We start from the raw sequence: 23,968 nt of genomic DNA, 5'->3' as shown, positions 1-23,968 counted from the left end.
TCTGAGGGAAGCTATGCTGGTGTGGATGTGGAATTTTCTTCCAATTTTCAATTATACCTGATGAAAAATAGGTAGGTACGTAAAGTAGAGAGAATATACCGACGGACGCGAAAAAAAAATCATTAATCGTGTTGATGATTTGTTGAACATTCGTTTTTTTTTTTGTTGTTGTTTTATTAGACACACTAGTTTAAAAATATCTTCGTACAAACACCCAATTTATATATATTTTGAGCCTTGTATGTACTTGTTGCACTGGTGTGAGCAGAGCAACACTATGTAGCCAAAGATGCAGATACAAACACCCAAACCGACGTGCTAGCATCTGTGAAAATAAACTCTCACTGTAGAAAACTTTTCGACGTTTTTAAATAGATTATAGACCAATGAGAAACGAATTTGTATCAGATAGTTGAAATTTTGAAAAAATGTCCTTATATTATTGTGTAATTTTATAATCGAACGTATGTTTATGGCATGCACACGAAAAAAAAACGTGCTCTTGTGTACGAGTCATTCCTTTGGTCTGCACTCTACCGGGTCTACACTTGTGCTCGAGTGGCTAATGGGTATGTTGTTTTTAAACATTAATAATCTCTTTGGCAACACGATGATGTGCTTTTTGGTTCGAAATAGATACTGATACTTACTTGGATGAAGATTCGTATCTATTAATCATTCTTTCTTTCAATAAGCTAATGAAAATATCTTCGGATGGGCGTGATGTAGGTCTTGTATCGTAAATTAACCCCTTTCGTGTCTAGAATGAGTCTAGTTGATGGAATTTGATCATTTTTATTGCTTCGTTCACTTTGATCTGATTGTACATAATTAATTTAGTTATCGATAATATTGGAAACTCGAACGGACCATGGTGTCAATTCAAAATTTTCAATTTTTTTTCAATTTTCTCCATCAGATTTATAGCTAATTGAAAAACTACTACAACCTCAAACTATCCATTTCTGATAAACAAACAACATTTTATAATTTTTTTTTTTTACAAATTTTTGAAAAACTATAAACATACACATTGAATTTTGTTCAAAATACTGATCTAGAAACGGTTTCACAAAAGTGCATGAAAAATGTTCAAAATGGGTTAGAATGATGTAAATACGCCCAAAAAAGCAATAAATTCAGAAAAATTTGCAAAAAAAAATAGAATTTCTGAGAAATTTTGAGCAAAGTTGCACAAAATATTCGTATAGTCATTTCTGGCAAGAAACGAGACTTATTGGCAATTTTGACAAAAAGCGAGACTTTCTCCTATTTCTGGCAGAAAGCAAGACGTTGACAACTTCAGCAAAAAAGCAAGGTTTTTTAACAATTTTTGGCAAAAAATGAAGTTTTTCAACGATTTTTAGCAAAAAAATGGAAATTTTTAGTCAATTTTGGTAAAAAAAAAGTGTCTCTTTAGCTCATTATTCGTCAGCAACATTTTTAGCAATTTCTGGAAAGATACAAGTAGCTCGAGATTTCTGGATAATTTTTGGAAAGAAGTGAAACTTTTTGGAATTTCTAACAAAAAGTGACAATTTTTAGTAAATTTTTTTCCCCCGGGGAGAAACAACACTTTCTGTCAATTTTTATAATAGGCGAGATTTTTTGCATTTTTTTTGCTGAAATCAAGACCTTGACAACTTTAGCAAAAGACAGAGATTTGCAACCGGCGTACCATTAAAAATAAGACAATGTACTTTTTTTTTTTTTGGGTGTTTATACTTACAAGATTATTACACCCGTAAGGGGGGGGGGTTAAATTTGGTTTGTGAGGTTGATGTTTTTTATTAGGGAGATGAATTTTTGTATTTCTGAGGGTTCGTCAGGGATAGTAGGTGGGTTTTCTTTTATCTGTAGTGTAAGTCTGTTTTGTTTTAGTTGGGGACAGTTGAAAAGTATGTGTTGGATGGATGTGGGTTCGTTTCTGCAAAATTGGCATGAGGGTTTTGGTTCTTTTTGGTATAAGTGGTTATGAGTAATTTTTGTGTGGCCTATTCTTAGTCTGGTAATCATGATTTCTTCTTTTCTGTTCAGGTGGCCCAGATTTTTCCAGGGGAGGGTAGTTTTTTTATGTTGGAAGAGTTTGTTTGAAGTTTGTTGTGACCAATAGTTCTGCCAGTTAGTAAATGTGTTGTGAGTGATTAGAGATTTAATGTCATCAGGAGTGAGAGTGGTAAGAGGGGAGGGGGTAGCGGCTGTTTTTGCTAATCTATCAACAGTTTCGTTTCCAGTGATACCTATGTGGCTGGGAACATACATGAAGCTAATTGAGTAATCATAATATTGGAGGTTAAAAAGGGACTTATGTATGTCTTGGACTATGGGATGGTCAGAAAAAATGTTTTGAATGGATAGCAGTGAACTTAGTGAGTCGCTTTGGATTAAGAATTTTTTGTTTTCTGATTGAATGGAAATTATATCTGTTAGGCAATGTTTTATGGCAGTGAGTTCAGCAGTAAAAATTGAGGCACAGGTGTGAGTACTTAGTCAGTGGAAAAAGGATTTAAAAAATACCTTTTGCAAATTTATTCATTTTTTGATATCATTTACATTGACCTGGGGCCAAGATTTCAGAAAAATTGAGTTCCTAAATAAAAATATGTATGTAAAAAAAAAATAATAATAATAAAAAAGAATGAACTTTTGAAAAATTAACTTCATTAAGTTATTTGAGAAAATCACCGATAAAAAATGAAATGTTAGCATTTGTCAAAACGCAGTCAAAATTATACAAAACATTGTAAAATTTAGTCATTCATAAAAAAACTTGAAAACATGAATATTATAAGCACCAAAATTGGTGAAACATTTGACTAAGATTGCATAAAAAGATGTTTAAAACATTTTTTTTAAAAAACAGTGAAATTTGAAATAAAGAAAAATTACTATTAACATTTAGACAAAATGAACAAAAATGTAAAAAAAATTGATAAATTACTTGAAAACAAAAAAAAACGCATTAAACACCTAAAAATGACGAAACAAAGATGAAATTTTGGTAAATTTGCCTGAGACATTGTGTTGCTATCACACTCAATCACGAACAAACCCATTAAAACAGTAGATAGGTATAAATTACCAAAAATGACGAATTTTCAGTGTAACATGCCAAAAGTTAAAAAAATTGTGTTAGAACGTGTTAAAATTATGTGGAAACACTCAAAAAAAACACTAAAACATGATAAAATTATCAACAAGTAATGGAAATTCGGTGAAATTTGTCAAAAATGGATGAAAAAAGTTTAAAACGAGTTAAAATTAAGTTATAACACCATAAAACCAGCATTGAAATTACTAAAACTTGGCCAAAAGTAATGAAATAAGAACGAAATTTGCCAAAAGTGCATGAAAACCTTTTTGAAGTAAGTAATAAGTACAAAATCGAGAGAAAAAAAATCGTCGAAAATTGTTACCCATGTTGTTCTCAGCTACTCATGACAATTAACTGTAGTCTGACGTACCTAAATTGAAAAAAAAAAAAAAAGGTGACTGAACTTAAACTTCTAATGAAAATCCGAAATTGAATCAAAAAATCAATAAGTTGTCCACGAATGGTCATATCTTTGGAATCCAGTCGATGGAGACTTGTTCTGACAAACATAATTCAAAACTAATCGAAAGTAAATCACGAGGATTGTTACCGAAAATCAATATAAACGACAGATACAGATTCAATAATGACAGCAGATCGCTTGCCAGAACTTCAATCGATCGTGATAAGTCGATGCAATGAATGTAAAATAATCGAAGGTGGTATGATAAAAAATTGACTCGATCGTTCCGTCGTTCGAAATTTAGATCGCTTTACTTGATTCTTTTTCGCATAGGTACTCGTCACGAATATTTGATTTTGAATACTTCATGGTGAAATTCAGAAAGCACTGAAAGCAGGGCTAAAAGTAAAACTGAAGTGGCAGCAGAGAGAGCTGGTCTCTTCTATTTTCTTATCAGTTATCAAGTTCCGCCGTTCCGGAGTAATCTATAGGAGTAACTCCAAGTTCCAGCGGAATCAGACGAAAGGTTCGTCGAATTGTCCAACTTCGATTATTTGATACTAGATATAAGGAGTTCGAAACTAAAAGAACTGAAGGGGGTTGAATATGAATGAAAAATAATACCATGAGATCGTCCTGAGAACTCCAGTCAAGATAGATGAACTAAACTGATGGTATCCTTCGGTCATTCGTGCTGCTCTGCTTCAAACTCGAACTAAGAGTTGGCTTCTGGCTTCGGGAAAGTATTAGGTAAGGTATACTGCTTGGTCCTGAGTTTACGATAGTTTCTCAAGATCAGACAGTAGATGTTCAGAATCATTCGTTGTTGTTGTTGGAGAGAAGAGAATATTGATCAAAAAACGTACCGTACAAGTAATCGATAATCAATTAAGCATTTTTCCTTACCATTGTATCTACTCATAGACAGGGTTTACGTAATACGTAGACAAACGATCGTATAGGTACGTCGTTGGACAGATACAAAGTTTACATAATTATATTGTCAAGATGTGTGTGTGTGATCTTATCAAACACTTACTTTTGATGATGAAAGATGAATCGAAGAGCTCCAGGATTCCACATAATACTCAAAGGAACTTGGACAAGCAGAAGAGCTGATTACAGCTTCACTTCATTTCACTACACGAAAACGATCAAATATGCAACAAACAATTTATCAACTCGTAATTACGTCCGAATTTTGAGAACAAAAGTACGAAAATTCGAAACCAAGAAGCTTTTGCTGACTTGGAGCTCGAACGCGTAGAAAAGCCCACTTCATTACACGAGAACGATTAAAATATACGGTATAGTTAATTAAAATTAAATCGCGAATAATACAGAATTTATGAAACAAAACAAAGGCACGAAAATACAAGAATACAAGAAACACGAAATGACTGAATGACGCACATCCGCCATTTGTGTTGCAAAACACAAAAAACTGCAAAGCACAGAATAAAAGTTGTGGAATGCCAACTGAATTTGTCTTTGACATTTTTATTTTTGTGACAATTTTTTTTGACAAATTTTGACATTTCTATTTTTTGATTTTTTTAATTTTTTAAAATTAAAATTAAATTATTTTAATTTAATTTATTAATTATTTATTATTATTATTATTATTAAGTAGTTTGTACTTTGTAGTTTATTACTTATTCATTATTTTTGTTTTTACTATATTTTTATTTTTTAATTTAAAACTTTAAAAAGTTCAAAAACTTTTCTCCCCTTTTTGAATAACTTATAACATTAACAATTCTCATCCTGTCACCTGTGTGCTTTGAAGTTTGAACTTGGAAATGGAAACTGGAAAGTGTTTTCCATTTCCAGTTTTCCTTGGTCAAATTTCTGTGTTCTCAATGAGAACACAGAAATTCTTCTCATTCTGAATTTCTGATGTTTGAATAAAATTTGAAATTTGAAATTTTCAAATGTTTTTGAAGATGAATAGGTAGTTTAATTTAATTAGCTCGTAATTACTCGTTTCGGTATAGGTATTTAAATCATTTTCAGATTTCAACTCATTAGATACCTAATTAAAATTACCATCTCAGTTTGTAAATCGAATTAGGTAACGATTCGATCACTCGATCGCAAATCAATCCGATCAAAAAGTATTTCTAATTAGGTACCAATCGATATAAAGTATAATAATATTAAATTACCTTATAGTCATAAACGAAACGGTTCATAGAAGTAAACTTGAGTACTACAGGGCACTTACTACAACTCTAAGAAACATTAGTGATTAGATAGGTACCAAATTGAAATCTCCAGCACTAATTTTCATCACTCAAACCACAACATAATCGTTATGCCAAGTCGCTCACAATTCAACAATACAATCCTTTTAATACCATCTTAAACACACACAATACTTTCTCAACATCACTATTACATTCGGACCTATCAACACCACCTATAGCTATCGAACACTTCATTAGATAATATTTCAATTTCGAGGTCATAATTCAAAATAATCATTACAGTGAAAAAGTGGGTACTAATTTAAAACGCATGTATCATCGTCATAAAAATAAAAACCGAGCTAGGTAAAATTTCACTACCATGGACACGATCAAACCCACGTCCCACGTTGAAAAATTACTTTTTCGGCGAATTCGCCGCTCTTTTCGTATTTACAAAATAACCATCAGCATCATCATCATCAGACGATGAAGTTGTCAGTTCAGTTCGGGGATAGTGATCGACTATTCGACTCATCGTGTATAGTATCTCACGTTTTGTGGTATGATAATTTCATCGTAAGATTTTACTATTACTCGTACTACGATACTACTTCCACCTCCATAGCGCCGGCGACGAAATACACATTTTACTACGAGAGTATCATCGTATACAGATAGTAGGTTGTTACTAGGGCCGTTAATTGTACGCCGCCGGGGCTTCTGTGTTATAGAGTTATACGAACATCGAAGAAGATTTTCACTACGGTGGTTTGTGTAATGAATATTCACTTAAGAGTTACGACGATCGGTCTTCGGAACCGCAAGCGCAAAGTCGTTTGCTTTGTTTAAATGATTTTTTTTTCAACAATTGAATTTTCGCTATTACAAACGTAGTATGGTATTTACTCGTTGACCTTTCGACATGATCGGGCGTTTTGAAATTATACACCGTATATGGATGGTATAGGCTCATCTTGTTCATTTTATACAGATCGATGATCGGTGATCGCTGCCGTCGTCGTAGAGTGGAACGCGAATAATCAATATACTCGAATCTCGATGCAGCCGTACCATGTTTCTATAATTCGATCGCTAAATCATTATCGAATTTCACGCTAGTACGCTTTGTCTTCTTGCAAGACTTCAATAGTTCTATATAAGCAGATATACCTACCTAGTACTTATTCGGTACAAAGTGTATAGAGAGGTATGAGAAAATACGCCATATTTTTCCTCTCATTTTTACTGTCGGCGGTTAAAACAAAAAAAAAAAAAAAAATTCAAAACGTGTTGTACTACGCCAGACCTTGAACTACACGAGGTAAATAACCTTCTGTATTTTATTATGGTTTTAAATTATTTAATAGTAGACCACGGAGGTCTTCACAGTAATTAGGTTATTGGTGTAGTAACAATACGTACACGATGGAGCAGAGCAGGAAAAACTCTTACGATATAGTGAACAAGCAGGCAGCCGTCGTGGCTGTAGTAAAACAGCAGTACTTGGCGTATAGTATCGTATATAGTAGAGAGCGCCATTGGCCATCTTCTTTCCATGTATTATACCTATCGTGCACAGACTTGCAGTCTGCCGGTTTTCTTCTGACAACCACGATGGAAAAGACCGTCAAATTAGACACGTTGTTGTCAGAAGGAAACCGGCAGACTGCAAGTCTGTGGCTGTGCTACCCACCTTCATCGCGTATATGTATTTTCGAGATGAGGATGAATTAAATATACACAAACACGACGACGGTATGAAATGAACGGAGCTTACGTTAGCATTACCATCGCATATGTAGATGTACAGCTTATATACTTTGTCTCTGTAGACGCGACGATGTAGGAAAACAATTGTGTAGTCTTTCGTCTGTACAGTACCTACAGAAGCAGCAGCCGGTATCTGTCATCAGCATACGTATGGATGGTGGGTCGGTCGTGTGGATATTTTTAGATATTATATTAGGCGTGAAAGGAAAGCTAAAGGGGTATACCGTTGATAGGGTATGTTAACATCGTGGAATCTTTTTGATCAATTGTTCCATATATGTCTACGTACATCGAGTACCCTACCTAGTTGGAGGAATGACAAAATTCGTAATGTCATTGTCCTTGGAAAATGCATTATTGTTCTTCGATTATCGTTCATCAACGTTGAATGGTATTTTTCTTATAATATTTTACTGAAACAAAAATACAAACGTACGAAGTTGTAACTACAAAATTACACACGTATTATGTAGTATTACAGGATCAATTTGATAGAAAAATACCTATGTATAGTTACGCAGGCAGTAGTTAGGCATACGAAGATATGATCTTGATGTGGAATAAAACTGCAATTCCTTCCTTCTCTCGCATATGGTCAATTTACAGCTGACTGAAGCCTATAAAATTAAAGGGAAAAAATATCACGATCCATAAAAAGATGAATTTTAATATAGGTATTACGAGTAATGCTAATAAAAGTAAAACTATTGTTTGATTTCCTGAAAATATTCATAAATAATATTGCAGTAATCTGGATATCTGATTAATTGATCTCAGTTCGTGTAAAATGTACCCTTGAATGAATTTATTATCGAAAAAATATAAAAATTACGAAAATAATTCTTTACTAAGCTAAAATCGAGGCTAAAGATTATTGAATAGGGGAAATGATAAGACACTGGTGAAAATAAAAATAAAAATTTATTTAATTATTCGAAGCCAAAATTTAAGATGAATCGTATTTAGTATGTACTTTCATCAATTTTAATTTCAGCTCCAAATTAAATAAATTTTCCATCTTTATCTTCATTAATCAGCATCTTATCAATTTCATTCTATTCAGCTTCTCATCGGTCATCAGACCCATTGAACATTTTAGATTATGAAAGACGGATCATAATCAGATAAAAGCTGAGTTATTCGACTAAGCTGAAAATAAAGATAACGAAAAATGAAATCAGAGCAGTGCTCGTACTGATTCAATTTTTTCAACAAAAAAAAACAAAAAACAAAACTCTAGCAGCTAAAAAAGCTTGAAAAAGTACACTTAATATACTTATCCATAAAAGTGAAAAAAGCAAGCAAAACGTTCTAATGCAGAAAAAAATCACCAAAAAAACACACAAAAACATTACACTTTGAAATCTTTTGTTTTTTAATTTCAAAAAGTTGAACTACCTATTTTGAAACTTTTTGACAATTTGGCAACTATTAAGTACTTAAGAATTTTTACAATTTCTAGCAAAAAAATAGCAAAATAAACAAACAAATACGTTTCGAAAAATAGGTAAAGCTAGATTTTGACAAGTTTAACAAAATGAAGGGCTTTTTGACAATTTTTTGGCAAAAAAGCGAGTTTTTCGGACAATTTTTGAAAAAATTAGACTTTTTAGAATATTTTGAAAGAAAAGGAGAATTTTCAGAAATTTTAGCAAGAGGCATGACTTTTTGGGAATTATTGGCCAAAAAATGGTACTTTTTAATTTTTTTTTAAAAAATGTGTGCAAAATGTCCTCTCAATTTTTTCAGATCATGACAGTATATAGGTATTGTATTAGAAGAGGGCTTAGTACTGCTCCTTGTGGTACTCCAATGGACACTCTTTTTTCGTTTGATATTTCTGTTCCAATTTTAACAACAAATGTTTGATCTTGCAAGAATGAGCGAATCATTTTTATAATACATATAAAATGGAATGTTGAGGTTGGATAGTTTGTAAAGAAGGCCCAGATGCCAAATGGAATCGAAATCTCTTTTCAAAGCTACCATTGATAATTCTGCATGCTCTGTGAAGAAGGTGTGTTGCACTATATTTTGCTTTAAATCCGAACTGATTCATTAAAGACAAAAGTTAAACTCACACCGATTGATCGATTTTCTTTCAATTTTTTTTTCCAAAGAATGTCTGAAATAATATCAGGACTGCTATAGAATTTTTTCCAAGTTTTCAAAAGTCAGCGTCTCTAAAAGTCGAGTGATTTTCATTCGAATTTTTAAAAGTCTGGCATAATGTTAGAAAATAGGTACCTAGATTGATTTTTTTTCAAGTTTTCGAAAGTGAGCGTTGCGCAAAAAAACATATCCACGTCAAGAAAGGAAAATCTTCAGCGATTTCAAGAACTTTTTCGAGAAGCAAAAATTTGATAATTTTAGCAACAATCAATAATTTTTGAAATTTACAGGCAAAGAAAAAACATTTCTTTGAGATAATTTTTTGTTGAAAAGTGAGACTTTTTTTGCATTTTTTTTTTAGACAAAAGAACGTCTTTCGTACTTTTAAAAATTTTTATTTAGGAAAAAAATTGCTTAAAAAACAGGAATTTTTGACAAAAAGCAATATTTATGGACAACTTTTGGAAAAAATGATAACTTTTGGAATTTTATGCGAAAAGCTCTAAAATTTTTGACAATTTTTGACAAAAAAAGAGTTGTTGGCGATTATTGGGGAAAAAAATGATAATTTTTGCCATTTCTGGCAAAAGGCGAGGCTTTTGCATAATTTTTGAAAATAAAAGAGAAAAATCTTCAAATTTGCAAGAATTTTTTTATAACGCAAAAATCAACAATTCTTGAGAATTTCTGGCCAAGGAATACCTACCTTACCTTTCTTTGCGAATTTCTTTTTCTTTCGAAAATTGAGACCTTTTTTTGCTACGATTCGAGCAAATCCAAGTACCTACTTCTTAAACTCAATAATCAAATCATCAAACTCATTGCACTCGATTCCCAAACACCAAACCTAACTTCAACCCTTCGAAATCATTAAACGATTAAAAATTCCACCTCTTAAGTATACCTGAACCGATTAAGAGAGCAAAAAAAAAATCAAAACCACACACATGCACATATAGGAGAGACTATAGAGAGATCTGAAACGACCACAGTTCCTATACCAACCTATATGAATCCAGATAGATAAAAGTTTTAAAAACATGGATAATGCAACGACTGATCACGGTGGCTGGGGAAGAATTCACAGACGACCTAACACAATGTACAACAAGATTCCTCATTTAGCAAAAGAATGCATACCACAAGTTGCATTTACACACGATTATAGACAAACGTGTTGTCAAAATGTCTGTTTTGCTCGGCCATCTCTCCACAGTACCTGGAATTTTAGTTATTTATATTATTGTTTCGGTGCAGGACACCAACTTGGAACATTTTATTCCACACTCGTACCGAATTCTCTGTTGTTTTTTTCATTTATTACATTATAATTACATGTAATTCTTCGGCTTCGCGAATGACCAACCTGTGTATACATTTTCCAAGAATTTTCAATTCATCGTAGCTTCGGTTTGGTTTTGTTTTTTTTTTCCTAAGTCGCTATTCTTTCACCGTGTTCCATTCTTTTCAGGGACATTTTATCATAAATATTCCGCAATTGTTCGCTTACTATAAATTAAAACTGGCGCTAATCCAGATCGCCGTAGAGTAAATACTGGTTAGCTTTTGTAATGTGCGCGAGAAAGAGGAGAGACCCGGGCACTTCATACATTTTCAAAACTTTTTTGAGAAATTTTTTTTCCTTCTTCTCTATATGTTTCATCGTGTACATTTATAATACGTATAAACCGGTTACTTCCGAAAGACACGTACAGGTCACAAATCATTTCGTATTTAACGTCTTTAAAATTCATTTCGATTTAATCTTAAGGACTACTCGTATCTATAACAATTAGACCGTCTACTGCAGCAAAGCACTGCAAACCAGTTTACCAAAGAATTTTTCTAAAAAGCGAAAAAAAATCAAACGTTAGCGCAAAAAGTGAAAGTAGCCGCACACGTTCCATAAACTTATAGGCTTCGACTTGGACTCTTCGACAGACTTCGGGACACAGGCACCAATAATTGAAAATTGTACATCCATCAAAAATTTCATAGCTTCCGGGATTACTTAGCGGCGGTGGAAAAAAACCTCTAGACTATTATAACGTTAAACGTTTTTCAGAATAGGAAAAAATCGTTCATGCAAAATATTACAGTCGGCGGTGGGTCTTATTACGCGGGCATAGCGTTGTTAAAACACACAAAAACTTGGAGCCTATAATTATGTATAAAAGAATTCTCGAGAGCGCGATCGTAAATCCTTACAACTTGCTCGACCATCGTCAGCAGCGTACGAGTACGTAGTACTATATCTTGTTTGAATTTTTCTTCGTACTTTTTTTCCATGTTTACTACTGGCAGTGGCTTCTTTCTTGCTTTCAATCTTAAATTATGCATCATGACATACTTATAGAATATGTATTAAAGGCTGCTGCCTTAACGACGCCGGCAAAAATTCAACTATAGTAATTTTCCGATGGCGCGTATTTAAATACGAGTATCCATCTATCGTTCGTCGAAAACCATGAAATAGTATTAAACGAAGCGTGTAGCGATTACGTATATTGAATTTTCGCAGAACCATCGCCGCCGACGTCGCTACAATACACGCCCGTGTAATCAGTAACACAATTCGGAGGCCTTATTCGCATATGTGGCCTAAATATACATAGCATTGTGTACTACATAGTTTGCTTACTAATACTAGTTCTAGTGCAACGGAATCGGATGGAAAATCTTCGATGACGATGAGATTTTCATTGCATTTTTCCTCAGCTCGAATCGTATACAGCGTTGATTTTTAATTCAATATCAGCACGATTCCTCCATCGATTCATATTCTGAACGAAATCAAAAAACATACTAGCATGGGAACATCTCAATATGCCCTCTGAAACCTCCATAACCAAAATTTTAGCCACCCGAATTGATTTTTCGAGTTTTATTGAACTTTTAAAAATTCAAAATTGAACATTTTTGGCAATGTACGTTTTTTTTTTTTAAAACAACAAAAAGGATACTGATTTAGTAAAACTCAGGGAAATTAGACCTGAAACTGATACGAAGTGCCCCTCGAACAGAATTTCACAATTTTTGGTCATTCTGGAGCCTTCGGCTTGATTTTAGATATTTCCAGAGTTTTGAAACTTCCCCAAAAGGCGTGGAATTTTTCCTAAAATTGTAAAAAATTACGAAGAAGTGTCGTCTTTGACCTAAAAAATTTTTTAAAAATGCAAAAAGTCCTACTTTTTGAAAAAATGTAATTACGGACCAATAATTTTCAAAAATTTACGTTTTTTGGCTTTGCTAAAATTGCTTTTTGAAAAAATTCTCGCAATTAATAAAGGAATTCGCTTACTTTTCAAAATTATCCAAAACGCAAATTTTGAAGAAAAAAAATTCGAAAATCGTCAATTTTTCCAACAAGTTACTCAAAACATCGTCTACTTCCTAGAGTCCACACCCCGAAACGATTTCGTCTATTTTCCAGCTAATCTGGAGCCTCCAGCGAAGTTGGCTTTTCTCCAGAAATTTCAAATCGCCTTCAATGACACTATAATTATTCTATCCACTCGATTTTCTGATACTGGAAAAAAGTTGCCCTTGAGTCTGCCACTTAATTGTGGGGGTAGCTCGGTTTCAGAAGGTGGAAGATGTTTTGAGAAAATTGTTGCAAAATGATCGGAATTTTTGAGAAGAAATAGATAGGTATAATTTCTAACTCTTCACCTCGGATTTGCCACTCACAGGTCCCAATCGATTTGGAATCTGTAGGACTCGTACTCAATTTTTCCAAAATATGTAAATATAATATTAATAAGTACCTAGGTAACTTTAGTAACCAGAAAAGCTTGAAAAAGTAATCAAAAAGTGATCAAATACGAGCAAAACATTTCGAATGCAGAAAAAAAACACAAAAAAACAGAACATTACAAATTGAAATGCTCTGGTCTGGTTTTTAATTAAGAAAAAATCAACTATTTTGAAATTTTTTATGAAAAGAAGAGATTTTCTGGGAATTATTGGCAACAAATGAGGATTTTTTCAATTTCTGGCGAAATAAATAAAAAAACAAAAAAACATTCGATTTTTGCAGATTAAAGCGAGACTTTGAAAATATCAACAAAAAGAAGAGCTTTTTGATACGGTCATTTCTGACGAAAAATACAAGACTTTTAAGCAATTTTTAATAAAAAGTGAGACTTGAGACAGTTGAGACTTGCGTCAATTTTTTACAAAAAAAAAAAAAAAAAAAAAAAAAAGACGTTAAAACAGACAAATTTTTATACTTAATTTGTTGGCAATAAATAGCAAGACATTAGGAGAACCTATTTTTAAAAAAATTATACTGACAAAAAAGCAACTTTTTAGATAATTTTTGACCAAAAAAATAAAAATAAAAATCTGCAGCAATTGCAAACAATTTTTCAAAAAGTAAAAATTTAACCATTTTAGCAAAACTTGACAATTTTTTGGAGCAAAGAAATTACATTTTCTCGCAATTTTTTTTGTTTTTTAATGAGATATTCTATTTTTAATCCATTTTTTACGTAAAAGAACGAAAGAAATGCTGAAAAGCTAGAATTTTTGTCAATTTTTGGCAGAAAGCAAGACTTACATAAAAGGCCAATTTTTAAATAAAAATAAGACTTTTTGGAATTTTTCGCGAAACCCCGAGAATTTTTGACAATTGTAGGAAAAAAACAAGATTTTGACAATTTCATCAAAAAGCAGCACATTTTGGAAATAATTAGCAAGGGTTTTTATTTTGAACAATTTTTGAAAAAAGTGAAAATGTTAATTGCAAAAAATTTTTTAAACAGCAAAAATTTGACAATTTTTTAAAAATCAGCATTTGTTTATAAATTATTGGCAAATAAATACAGTTTTTTACCATTTTTTTCACAAATTGACCCATTTTTGTTTTTTTTTATGAATGAACTACTTTTTATCTGTAATTTTGGGCAATTTCTGGCAAAAAAATAAGGCTTTTAGAAATTTGATTCCTAAAAAAAAAAAACAAAAAAAACGGTAAAAATCTTTGGTAATTGCAAACATTTTTCAAATAGCAAAAATTTGACAATTTTTAAGAAAATTAGCAATTTTTATAAATTATTGGCACGATTTCACAATTTGATTCAAAAATTAAGACTTTTTTTGATTTTTTTTTTTGGAACTATAGTTATATTTTTTTCTGTACTTTTGGGCAATTTCTGTCAAAAAAGGTAAGGTTTTTGAATACTTGATTTCTAAAACAAAAAAAAAACAAAAAAACGGTAAAAATCTTTAGTAATTGGAAGAATTCTTTCAAAAAGCAAAAATTTGACAATTATTAGCAGAAAAATTACATTTCTTGCACTGCTAAAGTTTTGAGATTTTTCTTTAGATTTGAGATTTTTTCAACTTGTAAAAAAAAAATACACTTTTTCACTGACTACTTCGGATTTATGATTCATCCACTTCGATCGATTCGAAGTGTCGAACTTATTGGATTAAATTTTCAGCTGTCGGAGTTGATTATAACGCTTTCAGGAGAGATTTGAAATCCCTGGAGGAAATGCAACTTCTGCAAAAGGCTCTAATTTAGTTGGGAAATGAAGTCAATCGATTCGAGGAGGCAGACTTCAGAGGATAGGTGGAATTTTCAGTAACCTGTTACAAAAATTGACGATTTTGGGATTTTTCTTTAAATTTGAGATTTATTCAACTTGTAAAAAAAATACACTTTTCCACTGACCACTTCGGATTTGCAATTCATCCACTTCGATCGATTCGAAGTGCCGAATTGACTGGAAAATAAAGGCAATCGATTCAGGAGGTCAACTTCGGAATAAAAACCGAGTTTCAGATTTTTATCTCGATGTCTGTTCTTTTTAAGTATAGAAAATAAATATCTCACAGACGAATTCCGTCACTTTTAAAAATTCTCCAAGAATTAAAAAATCAACTTCGGTGGCTGAAAATTCAATTCCAAGGTCTTGATGACATTCTTTTTCAGTGAGCCAAATTTCAGCTCGATCTCAGTTAACGAATAGTACTACAGGTCCCCTTTTCCATCACATCTAAAATACGTACGAGTACGATCTTCTTTTAGACGGTAGCCTTTTACACGTTCACGACTGATGATTTGAGCCCAGTTCAGGGTACACGAGCAATAATTATCTTTCACAATACAACAAAAAAGCAGACCTCGTTAAATACAATTCGAAAGGAACTACACTAATAATTGGAAGTTTACATCCCTATATTGGCTGTTATGAAGTTCAGGTACCGTCATAGTACATATTAAAATAGGAGACATGGTAATGGCAGCGATCCGAATAGGTCATCATGCTTCAAGGTACCTACTCTCTTCACCTTCCCCAATACCCAATCCTACTCTACACTTATACACAATAAAATGTAATACGTATGTACGACAAATATTCGCCATTTACCTAGCTTTTTTCCAAGCTGCCAATATTATCTTCACATTCGACTGAGTAAAAATATGACAGTTCAAAAGCAAAATAAATCTGGTACCATATAAACTGGGTTACTATACGGTTATGCAATCAATCGCGTATGTTCGTACATAATTATTTAGATCAAAGATGCATCCGAATGCTTGTTTCGGTCATCTCACATCTCTGTAACATATCATTGACATATCCTTCATGTCTATAGAGTTACAACGTTCAAACGAAATAATGCGAAAAATTATGTCCGCGTTCGCGTACATTTGCGTTATAGAATCGTTTGTTCCAATAAACAAACCATCGCAGATCTCACAGATCTGTGCATCTCGACGCAGCGCGAACCCATCTTCTAAGAAAATCTCCACCGTATACCGTTGCGAATCGATGTAAAAAAGATCAAACCATTCGGAACATAAATCGGCGCCTGAAATTTGGTAAAATATCATCATTACACACACACACGTGAAATGCAGCGTTCTATTTACAAGTAAAAGAGGCAAAAAAAAAAAGAAAGAAAGAGATATAGGGAAGAAAATTTAACACTAATATTTACACATTGTTGAAAACGAAACGTGTGCGTCTGCTTGTAAATAAATAATCGAATTAAAAAACATTAACGGCGCCTCATCGTTCGAGGCAATAAAATACCTAGTATCTTTTCTCCATCTTTTCACGTCGTCGTCTGCGCTTCGTATGGGGAAAAATAAGGAAGCTACGAGATGAGTTCGTTGCTGCGCCGTTGCCGGCGAATTTTCACATCTATTACGAGGTTTTTAACCTTGAACCATACGCGACCTTCAACTTAACACGGCGACGACGACGTCGTTTAATTGATTAAGCTTTGTGAAAATTTATATAAGTTAGAATTTTATCGCGAAGCAAAGCGTATGTACGAACGAACGTATTAACTAATCTTATACTGTGTATTCAGTTAGACAGATTGGAGTTTGGGGTCTGAAGAATGTATCAGTGGATGTCGGTAAACCGCTACAATTGGTATGTCGAGTCAAAGGAAACCCATTACCAGCCTTGCAATGGTTCAAAGACGGATCACCAATCATTGTCAATTCCAGATTGAGGATACAATATAAAAAGTAAGGAAAGGTCAGCAATTTTCCGCCTAAAATGAAGTAACAGTTTGCTTTATTTATAGTTTACTTTTTATATGTACATTCTTACTTATTACTAAAGTGTGTACCTTATTTTTATACATGGTGGACATTTTTTTTTTTAGAAATTTTGGTAAAAATTACGACTATTTGACTAAGTAGTTTATCAAAAAACTACTTCCTGAGAATTTTGACGAAAAAAAATACAAGTATTCGTCAACTCATCGCAAAAAATTGACACTCTCTGATAATTTTGACAATAAACGGAAATTTTTTGACAACTTTAGCAGAAACAGAATTTTTAATTGGCCCCTTTCTAACAATTTTACCAGAAATGGACACTTTTTAACAATTGTTTCAAAAGTGGGCACTTTTTGATCAATTTTCCAAAAATTGGCACCTTTTGCACTTTTTTCCCAAAAGTTGACACTTTTGACATTTTCTCCAAAAACTGACTCTTTGACAAATTTTTCAAAATTTGGCATTTTTTGAAAATTTTGACACTTTTTAACAATTGTGCAAAAAATGACACTTTTTGACATTATTTCCCAAAAATTGACACTTTTGGACAATTTTTCCTCAAAAATTGACACTTTTTCCAAAAATTACCACCATTTTGACACTTTTTGCCACATTCTTCAAAAATTGTCGCTTTTTCAAAAATTGACACCTTTTTGACACTTTTTTAAAAATTGACACTTTTTGACACTTTTTCAAAAAATTGAAACTTTTTGACAAATTTTTCAAAATTTGACAATTATTGACACTTTTGGACAATTGAGTCAAAAATGGCACTTTTTGAGATTTTCTCCTAAAAAATTGACACTTTTTGGCAAATTTTTTACAAATTGACAATGTTTTCAAAAATTGAACCTTTTTTAACAATTGTGCAAAAATGAACACTTTTTTAACAATTGTGTCAACAATTGTGTCAAAAATGGACACTTTGACATTTTCCTCCAAAAAATGACATTTTTTTGACAATTTTTCCAAAACTGACACTTTCTTTCCCAAAAATTGACACTTTTGGACAATTTTTCCAAAAATTGCCACTTTTTGAGATTTTTCTTCAAAAATTGACACTTTTTGACACTTTTTTCAAAAATTACCACCATATTGACACTTTTTCAAAAATTGACACTTTTTGCCACATCCTTCAAAAATTGTCACTTTTTCAAAAATGGACACCTTTTTGACACGTTTCTTAAAAATTGACACTTTTTGACACTTTTTCAAAAAATTGAAACTTTTTGACAAATTTTTCAAAATTTGACAATTATTGACACTTGTGGATAATTGAGTCAAAAATGGCAATTTTTGAGATTTTCTCCCAAAAAATTGACACTTTTTGGCAAATTTTTTGCAAATTGACAATGTTTTCAAAAATTGACACTTTTTTAACAATTGTGTCAAAAATGGACACTTTTTTAACAATTGTCTCAAAAATGGCACTTTTTTAACAATTGTGTCAAAAATGGACACTTTGACATTTTCCTCCAAAAAATGACATTTTTTTGACACTTTTTCCAAAACTGACACTTTCTTTTCCAAAAATTGACACTTTTGGACAATTGCGTAAAAAATGGCACTTTTTGAGATTTTCTCTTAAAAATTGACACTTTTGACACTTTTTCCAAAAATTGCCACTTTTTGACAAATTTTTCAAAGTTTGACATTAATTGACACTTTTTTAACAATTGTGTCAAAAATGGACAAAAAATGGACATTTTTTGACATTTTTTAAAAAAAAAATTGTCACCTTTTAACAAATTTTTCATTTGACACTTTTTGACAATTTTTTCAAAAATTGATCTTTTTTGACTTGAGCAAATTTGGCACTTTATAAGCAAATTTAGCAATTGACAAGACTTTTGTTTGGAACTTTTGAAACAAAAAGAGGACTTTTTGAACGCGATAATAAATTTTTTGGATGTTTGGGGTAGGGAGGGAGAACAACAAATTACTTATGCACTTACAACAACTTACATACCAATTTTACACCCCCCCTCCCTATCTTCACGCTTGGCTAACCGATGGATTAGAAAAGAGAGGTCTTATTTATACCTTAATATGTACGTACTTGTAAAAAAATATTTGTTAGCGTCCTAAAGTTGTCGGGTTTTATGAGAAAAAATTTTTTTTCAACCATGTTTGTAAAAATAAGCCATGCCAGGAAGCCCCCCTCCCTTCCCCCAATTTTCAAAATATATTATAAGAAATCTGAAAAATTGAAATTTTCATCTTTTTTTTTATACCTTCTAATCCTTAGATTTGGTCTATTGGATTTTGCCGATCATTATCAGAAAAGCACTACCTATTTCATAATTTCGATTTGCCCCCTCCTCTTCATACTTGTTGCCTTCCTCAAAAAATGAAAAAATCAACATTTTTACGTTTTTTTTCTTCTCAATTTTAATTCTTGGATTTGGTCGATCTGTATCAGAAAAGCACTATTTCATAATTTCGATTTGCCTCCCCCCTCCTTTCATGATGAAAAAGTGGAACTTGGTCCCTCCTCAAGTTTCCAAAAATAATTTGATTCGTGAAGAGATTAATTTCATATAGTTATAAGTCAAGTGTGTTATCTTAGAGGGACCTAGAGGACCAAAAAGTATGTATGTAGGTAGTTTTCGAGTTATTCGCGTTTAAAAGTTTTGATAAGTGAATAGCTGAGAGTGAAATTTCCAAAGGGTGAAAAATTATGCTGAATATTAAATTTTGAAGTGTTTATCGACCTTCTTGTGCAAAAGTTGGACCTTTTTTTGGAATTTTTATGCAATTTTGTAGAAGTTTGGAGACATAAATAAATTTTTTAAAAATTTATTCAGATAAATTTCTCATTTTTTGTTGATTTTTTTCGACTTTGGGGGTGCTTTATAGGAAACTAAAGTCATTTGAGAGACCAGGAGAAGGTTTTTTTTTTAAGTGCTTATTTAAAAAGATTCTGCCCATATAAATGAAAAATTTTCAAAAAATTCCTACAGGCATCAATTTTTTATATTTTTTATTTTTCCTTTTGGTGATAATTTCAAAAAAAACGTCTCTGATTTTGATTTATTCTGATTTTTTTTGATTTTTTCAACTTTGAAGGGCTCCTTACCATAGGGGCCAATATGGTTTGAAGGGCTCGGGAAAGTTTTTTTTTTAAAAAGGGGATTATTTAGAAAAATTCTGACGTCGAAACAAAAAATTTTCATAAATTGAGCTTTTTTTCATGCTAGCATTTGTTTCAGCTGTGGGGGGGGGGGGGTGTGTGGTACTGGCGCCCTTTTTTTAGCAGCCAACTTTTCAAAATAAGGTACACCCTATCTATAACTTATCACTCTGTACTTGTAATACTTACTTTTCGAAGCATATAGAGATGCAGCCAACTCTTTAGTTCAATTTAACCGACCATTTAATATATTTTGATACGATCATTCACCGAATCATTTCGCTGATGTCATCGCTATTTATATGAAACAAACAAAAAAAAAGAAAGAGCTAGATTTGTACGTATAAGGAAAAACACTTTTCAAGTACCTATACGATTAAAAGGTTAATAGCACAACTATCCTGGCATCGGTGCTGAATAAATAAACATAATTTATAATTGAACAAAAAGTGTATCATAAACCTTCAAACTCCCACCTGTATTAGAATCCGCGGATCGTTTGGTTGGACATCGACTTCGACTCCATTACGTAACAATTCGCATAAACCATCGACACATTTTGAAGTTTGCCATTCGATTTTGTAAATAATACACGCTCTCGCGATTTCGAGATTGAATTCTCCGAATGAAATAATATAATTTCGAGATATCGCGTTATAATTTAATTATTGTTCTTTATTAGTTCGACTTCTCTGATGGAATTGAAAATTGAAATACTACAGATCTGAAACATTATTCGGTTTTGAGAAAATTATATATAAGATTAATTTTATTTCGTGGAAGAAGTTTTTACTTGATTTGGAACTTGTCTGAGATTATTATTGCTATGTTATCGAGATTTTCAGCACATGCTGTATCGAAAATTTCTCTCACTACGAATTAAAACACGAGTCGAACAAATAAATAAGTCATAAAATCAAAAATATGAGCGAATTTCAAATATTTGGTTCATTTTCAAAGGCTGCCTTCAAGTGAATCGGCCTTTATTGGCTTGAATTTTGAAAATGTTCAAACAATCATTCCTCAGCCATACTCACCTCAAACGAATAAAACCATCGCCTAATTGAAATTCTCAGATTTTTTCTAGTTTGCCAAAAACCATTCTCAGCACAAATATAGATATCTAATTCAAGTATTCTATTTCCACAGGAAGAGATCCTTATTGGTGATTCCAGAAGTACGTAACAGCGATGCGGGTAGATACGAATGCAGAGGTATGGGCGTTCAGAGCATAAGTCCGGTCAGTTCATCAGCGACTGTAAACATAAATACGAGAGTGAATAATAGTAAGTCATAATTTCATGAAAAATAAAAACTTCTCCGTACTAATAATTTTTTATGAAGCATATGCGTAATAAATTAGCATCTCCGCGACAGTATTTTTAGTTTTTCAAAGAATCATCCCATCGTACAAATATAATAACTACACACATGAGAGTAACAATATTATGACCAGCGTATGTGCATTTTGCAAATTGAAATGAAAAATTATTTTTGAAAGTCATATGTTCGCATATCAACTGACCAAACATTAGAATTATTAAATGTAACCTTAAATAAAAATGGCTGGCGAGTTTTTAAACCGTAGTGGTAGTGCCAAAATGATAATAATATAATCGGCTATATAGTTAGGAGATGGTTGGAGTTGAAGTGCTCAACAACAACAGCACAAGTACAGGATCATTAAGTAAGACAAGGTGCGAATACCTATTAAAAAATAAAGTACTAAAATAAGGGCGTGTCTTTGCGGATACGGAAATGGCATTATTAGTAAAGTTCAACGGTTTAATGATGGGTATTTTTACCTATGTACGGAGGAAAACGATATTAATTTGAATTTTACACCGTACTGTATTGCATTGTAGGTACATATCATTACCTACCTACTTAATAACATTTAGAAGATGATGAAGTTAAGATTGGACAATTGCGAAGTAAATGATGTTCAGAATTCTGAAGAATACTCAGAGGAACCATTGAAATAAAAAATGATTTTGGCAAAGACTTAAATTTAAAAAATTGAAAAATTATTCAACGATCATCACCTTTCTATTGGATCAACAAAATAACTTTTTTTTCTTTCAACAGAGCTTGATTCAAAAATTATTGATCGAGAAGGTTGTCTACTGAAAACTTCAATTGAAAAATTTTAATAAAATGTTGGAAAAAATTGAACGAAATTGAGCTAAAATTTCATTATTATTGCTAAATGACATTAAAGTAATAGATAAGGGATAAGGATTAAAAATTGCTGAAATATTTTAGAATTGGAGCAAAAAATTACTAACAATTTTGAAAAAATGCACATAAAGAATTCTTAAATAAATAAAAAAAAAAAAACGAAAATTGAATTGACTTAGAAAGCACTTGAAATAAGGTACCAGAAAATGTCATCAAACTATGTCAAAAAATTACTCAAAACTCAAAAGTCACATAAAATGCCATAAAAATATGAATTAAAGCTAATCGAATATCCTGAAATTTGAAAAAAATAACACAAACAGTGTATAAAATATCTAAAAAAGTAATGAAGATAACAAAAAAATTGATCATGTGAATCTATGTAAATGTACAAAAACAAAAATATTTGATAAATCCACATAAGAAAGTTTGAAAAAAAAAACAAACAAAATTGGCATAAAAATCGATAATAATATTAACAAAACTTGGTGAAGTTGCAGAAAATTGAGCTAAATCAGGACTAAATTGTAAAATGAAATAAATAAAACATCAAACTAACTTTTTAAAAGTGTGCAATTTATTGTTTCACTACCAAAAAAAAAAAAAGAAAGAAAGAAAGAAATGCATGATAGAAAAATGTATCACCACTCAAGAAACATTTTAGCAAAATAACTGATAAGACAAAAATGCCCGAAATACCTACCAAAAAAAATTGATCAAGTACATTTAAATGGAATGAAATTAAGCTTAAGCTATTGAAATCAAAATTAACATAAGAATGACTGAAAGTAATAACTGCACAAATTCAATAAATTTACGAAAAAATTGTGTAAAGTTGAGCAGGCATAAAAACGAATAAAATTTGATAAAACGTTTCACGATTTGAGAAAAACTTGGCAAAAAATGCCTAAAAAACTTGTTAAATTGCAATAAAAATATTTTGAAATGACAAAACGTTGCTTAAGCATCGAGAAATTTGAGCAAAATGATATGAAAAAAATTTGAAAGCCACAGAGCATTTTTTAATTACAAAAAATGCATTAAATATGTCCATTAAAATGGAAGAAATCTCGCAAAAAATACATAAGATATCATAAGAAAATTGTTTTAAAAAAAACTATCAAAAATACATGAAATTACAGAAAATTAAGTAAAAATTGAATGTAACATGGTAAAAAATCTAGTTATAAAATAACATTGTCATAATAATTGTTAAAAACGATTAGAAGTTGATGAAATATTTCAGAATTTATTGGAATAAAAATTACAAAAAATTTGCTTTTGGGCTAGATAGGGAGGGGCAGGGAGAGGGAGGAAAAAACGACCAAAAATATGCCACTGAACCAAATTCCAGGCACTGAATTTCTTTTTTCAATAGCTGAAGAATTAAAAAAAAATTTTGGCCCATTTTCCATTTTAAAAATGTTATCAAATTAATGAAGAAAAAAACTGAAATTTGGTTCAAACCCTATTCCAGACCTCTGGAATCGACTAGTGGGATTTAAAGCAGCTCTGGAGCCTTCAAGATTTTTTTGATTTTCCAGTTTGGAAA

General features: G+C 31.7%; 1 protein-coding gene and 2 long non-coding RNA genes across 10 annotated transcripts in view; 1 reads left to right on the top strand and 2 right to left on the bottom strand.

The window, feature by feature from the left end:
* Positions 1–23,968, top strand: part of vn (vein) — a 132,075-nt gene that overhangs the window by 88,135 nt on the left and 19,972 nt on the right. For 7 of the 8 annotated variants that reach the window (XR_010557133.1, XR_010557134.1, XM_065352210.1 and 4 more), the window contains exons 2-3: positions 16,904–17,066; positions 21,385–21,521. Coding sequence is in view for 6 of the 8 variants with exons in the window: in XM_065352210.1 (XP_065208282.1) it covers positions 16,904–17,066; positions 21,385–21,521 (300 nt within the window). In the remaining 2 variants the exon portion in view is untranslated. Of the gene's footprint in view, positions 1–16,903; positions 17,077–21,384; positions 21,522–23,968 lie in introns of those variants that run through there. The other variant, XM_065352214.1, reaches the window with a different exon arrangement.
* LOC135834217 (uncharacterized) lies at positions 6,997–8,064 on the bottom strand. The gene is made up of 2 exons (XR_010556614.1): positions 7,963–8,064; positions 6,997–7,872 (listed from the first exon to the last, which is right to left on the bottom strand). It is a non-coding gene; the product is annotated as an uncharacterized LOC135834217 (long non-coding RNA).
* Positions 16,967–20,995, bottom strand: LOC135837074 (uncharacterized). Its single transcript, XR_010557137.1, has 3 exons — positions 20,712–20,995; positions 20,425–20,529; positions 16,967–17,092 (listed from the first exon to the last, which is right to left on the bottom strand). It is a non-coding gene; the product is annotated as an uncharacterized LOC135837074 (long non-coding RNA).

Source organism: Planococcus citri, chromosome 2 (genome assembly GCF_950023065.1).
Source record: "Planococcus citri chromosome 2, ihPlaCitr1.1, whole genome shotgun sequence".
NCBI lineage: Eukaryota > Metazoa > Arthropoda > Insecta > Hemiptera > Pseudococcidae > Planococcus > Planococcus citri.
This window is presented reverse-complemented; position numbering and strand designations above follow the sequence as displayed.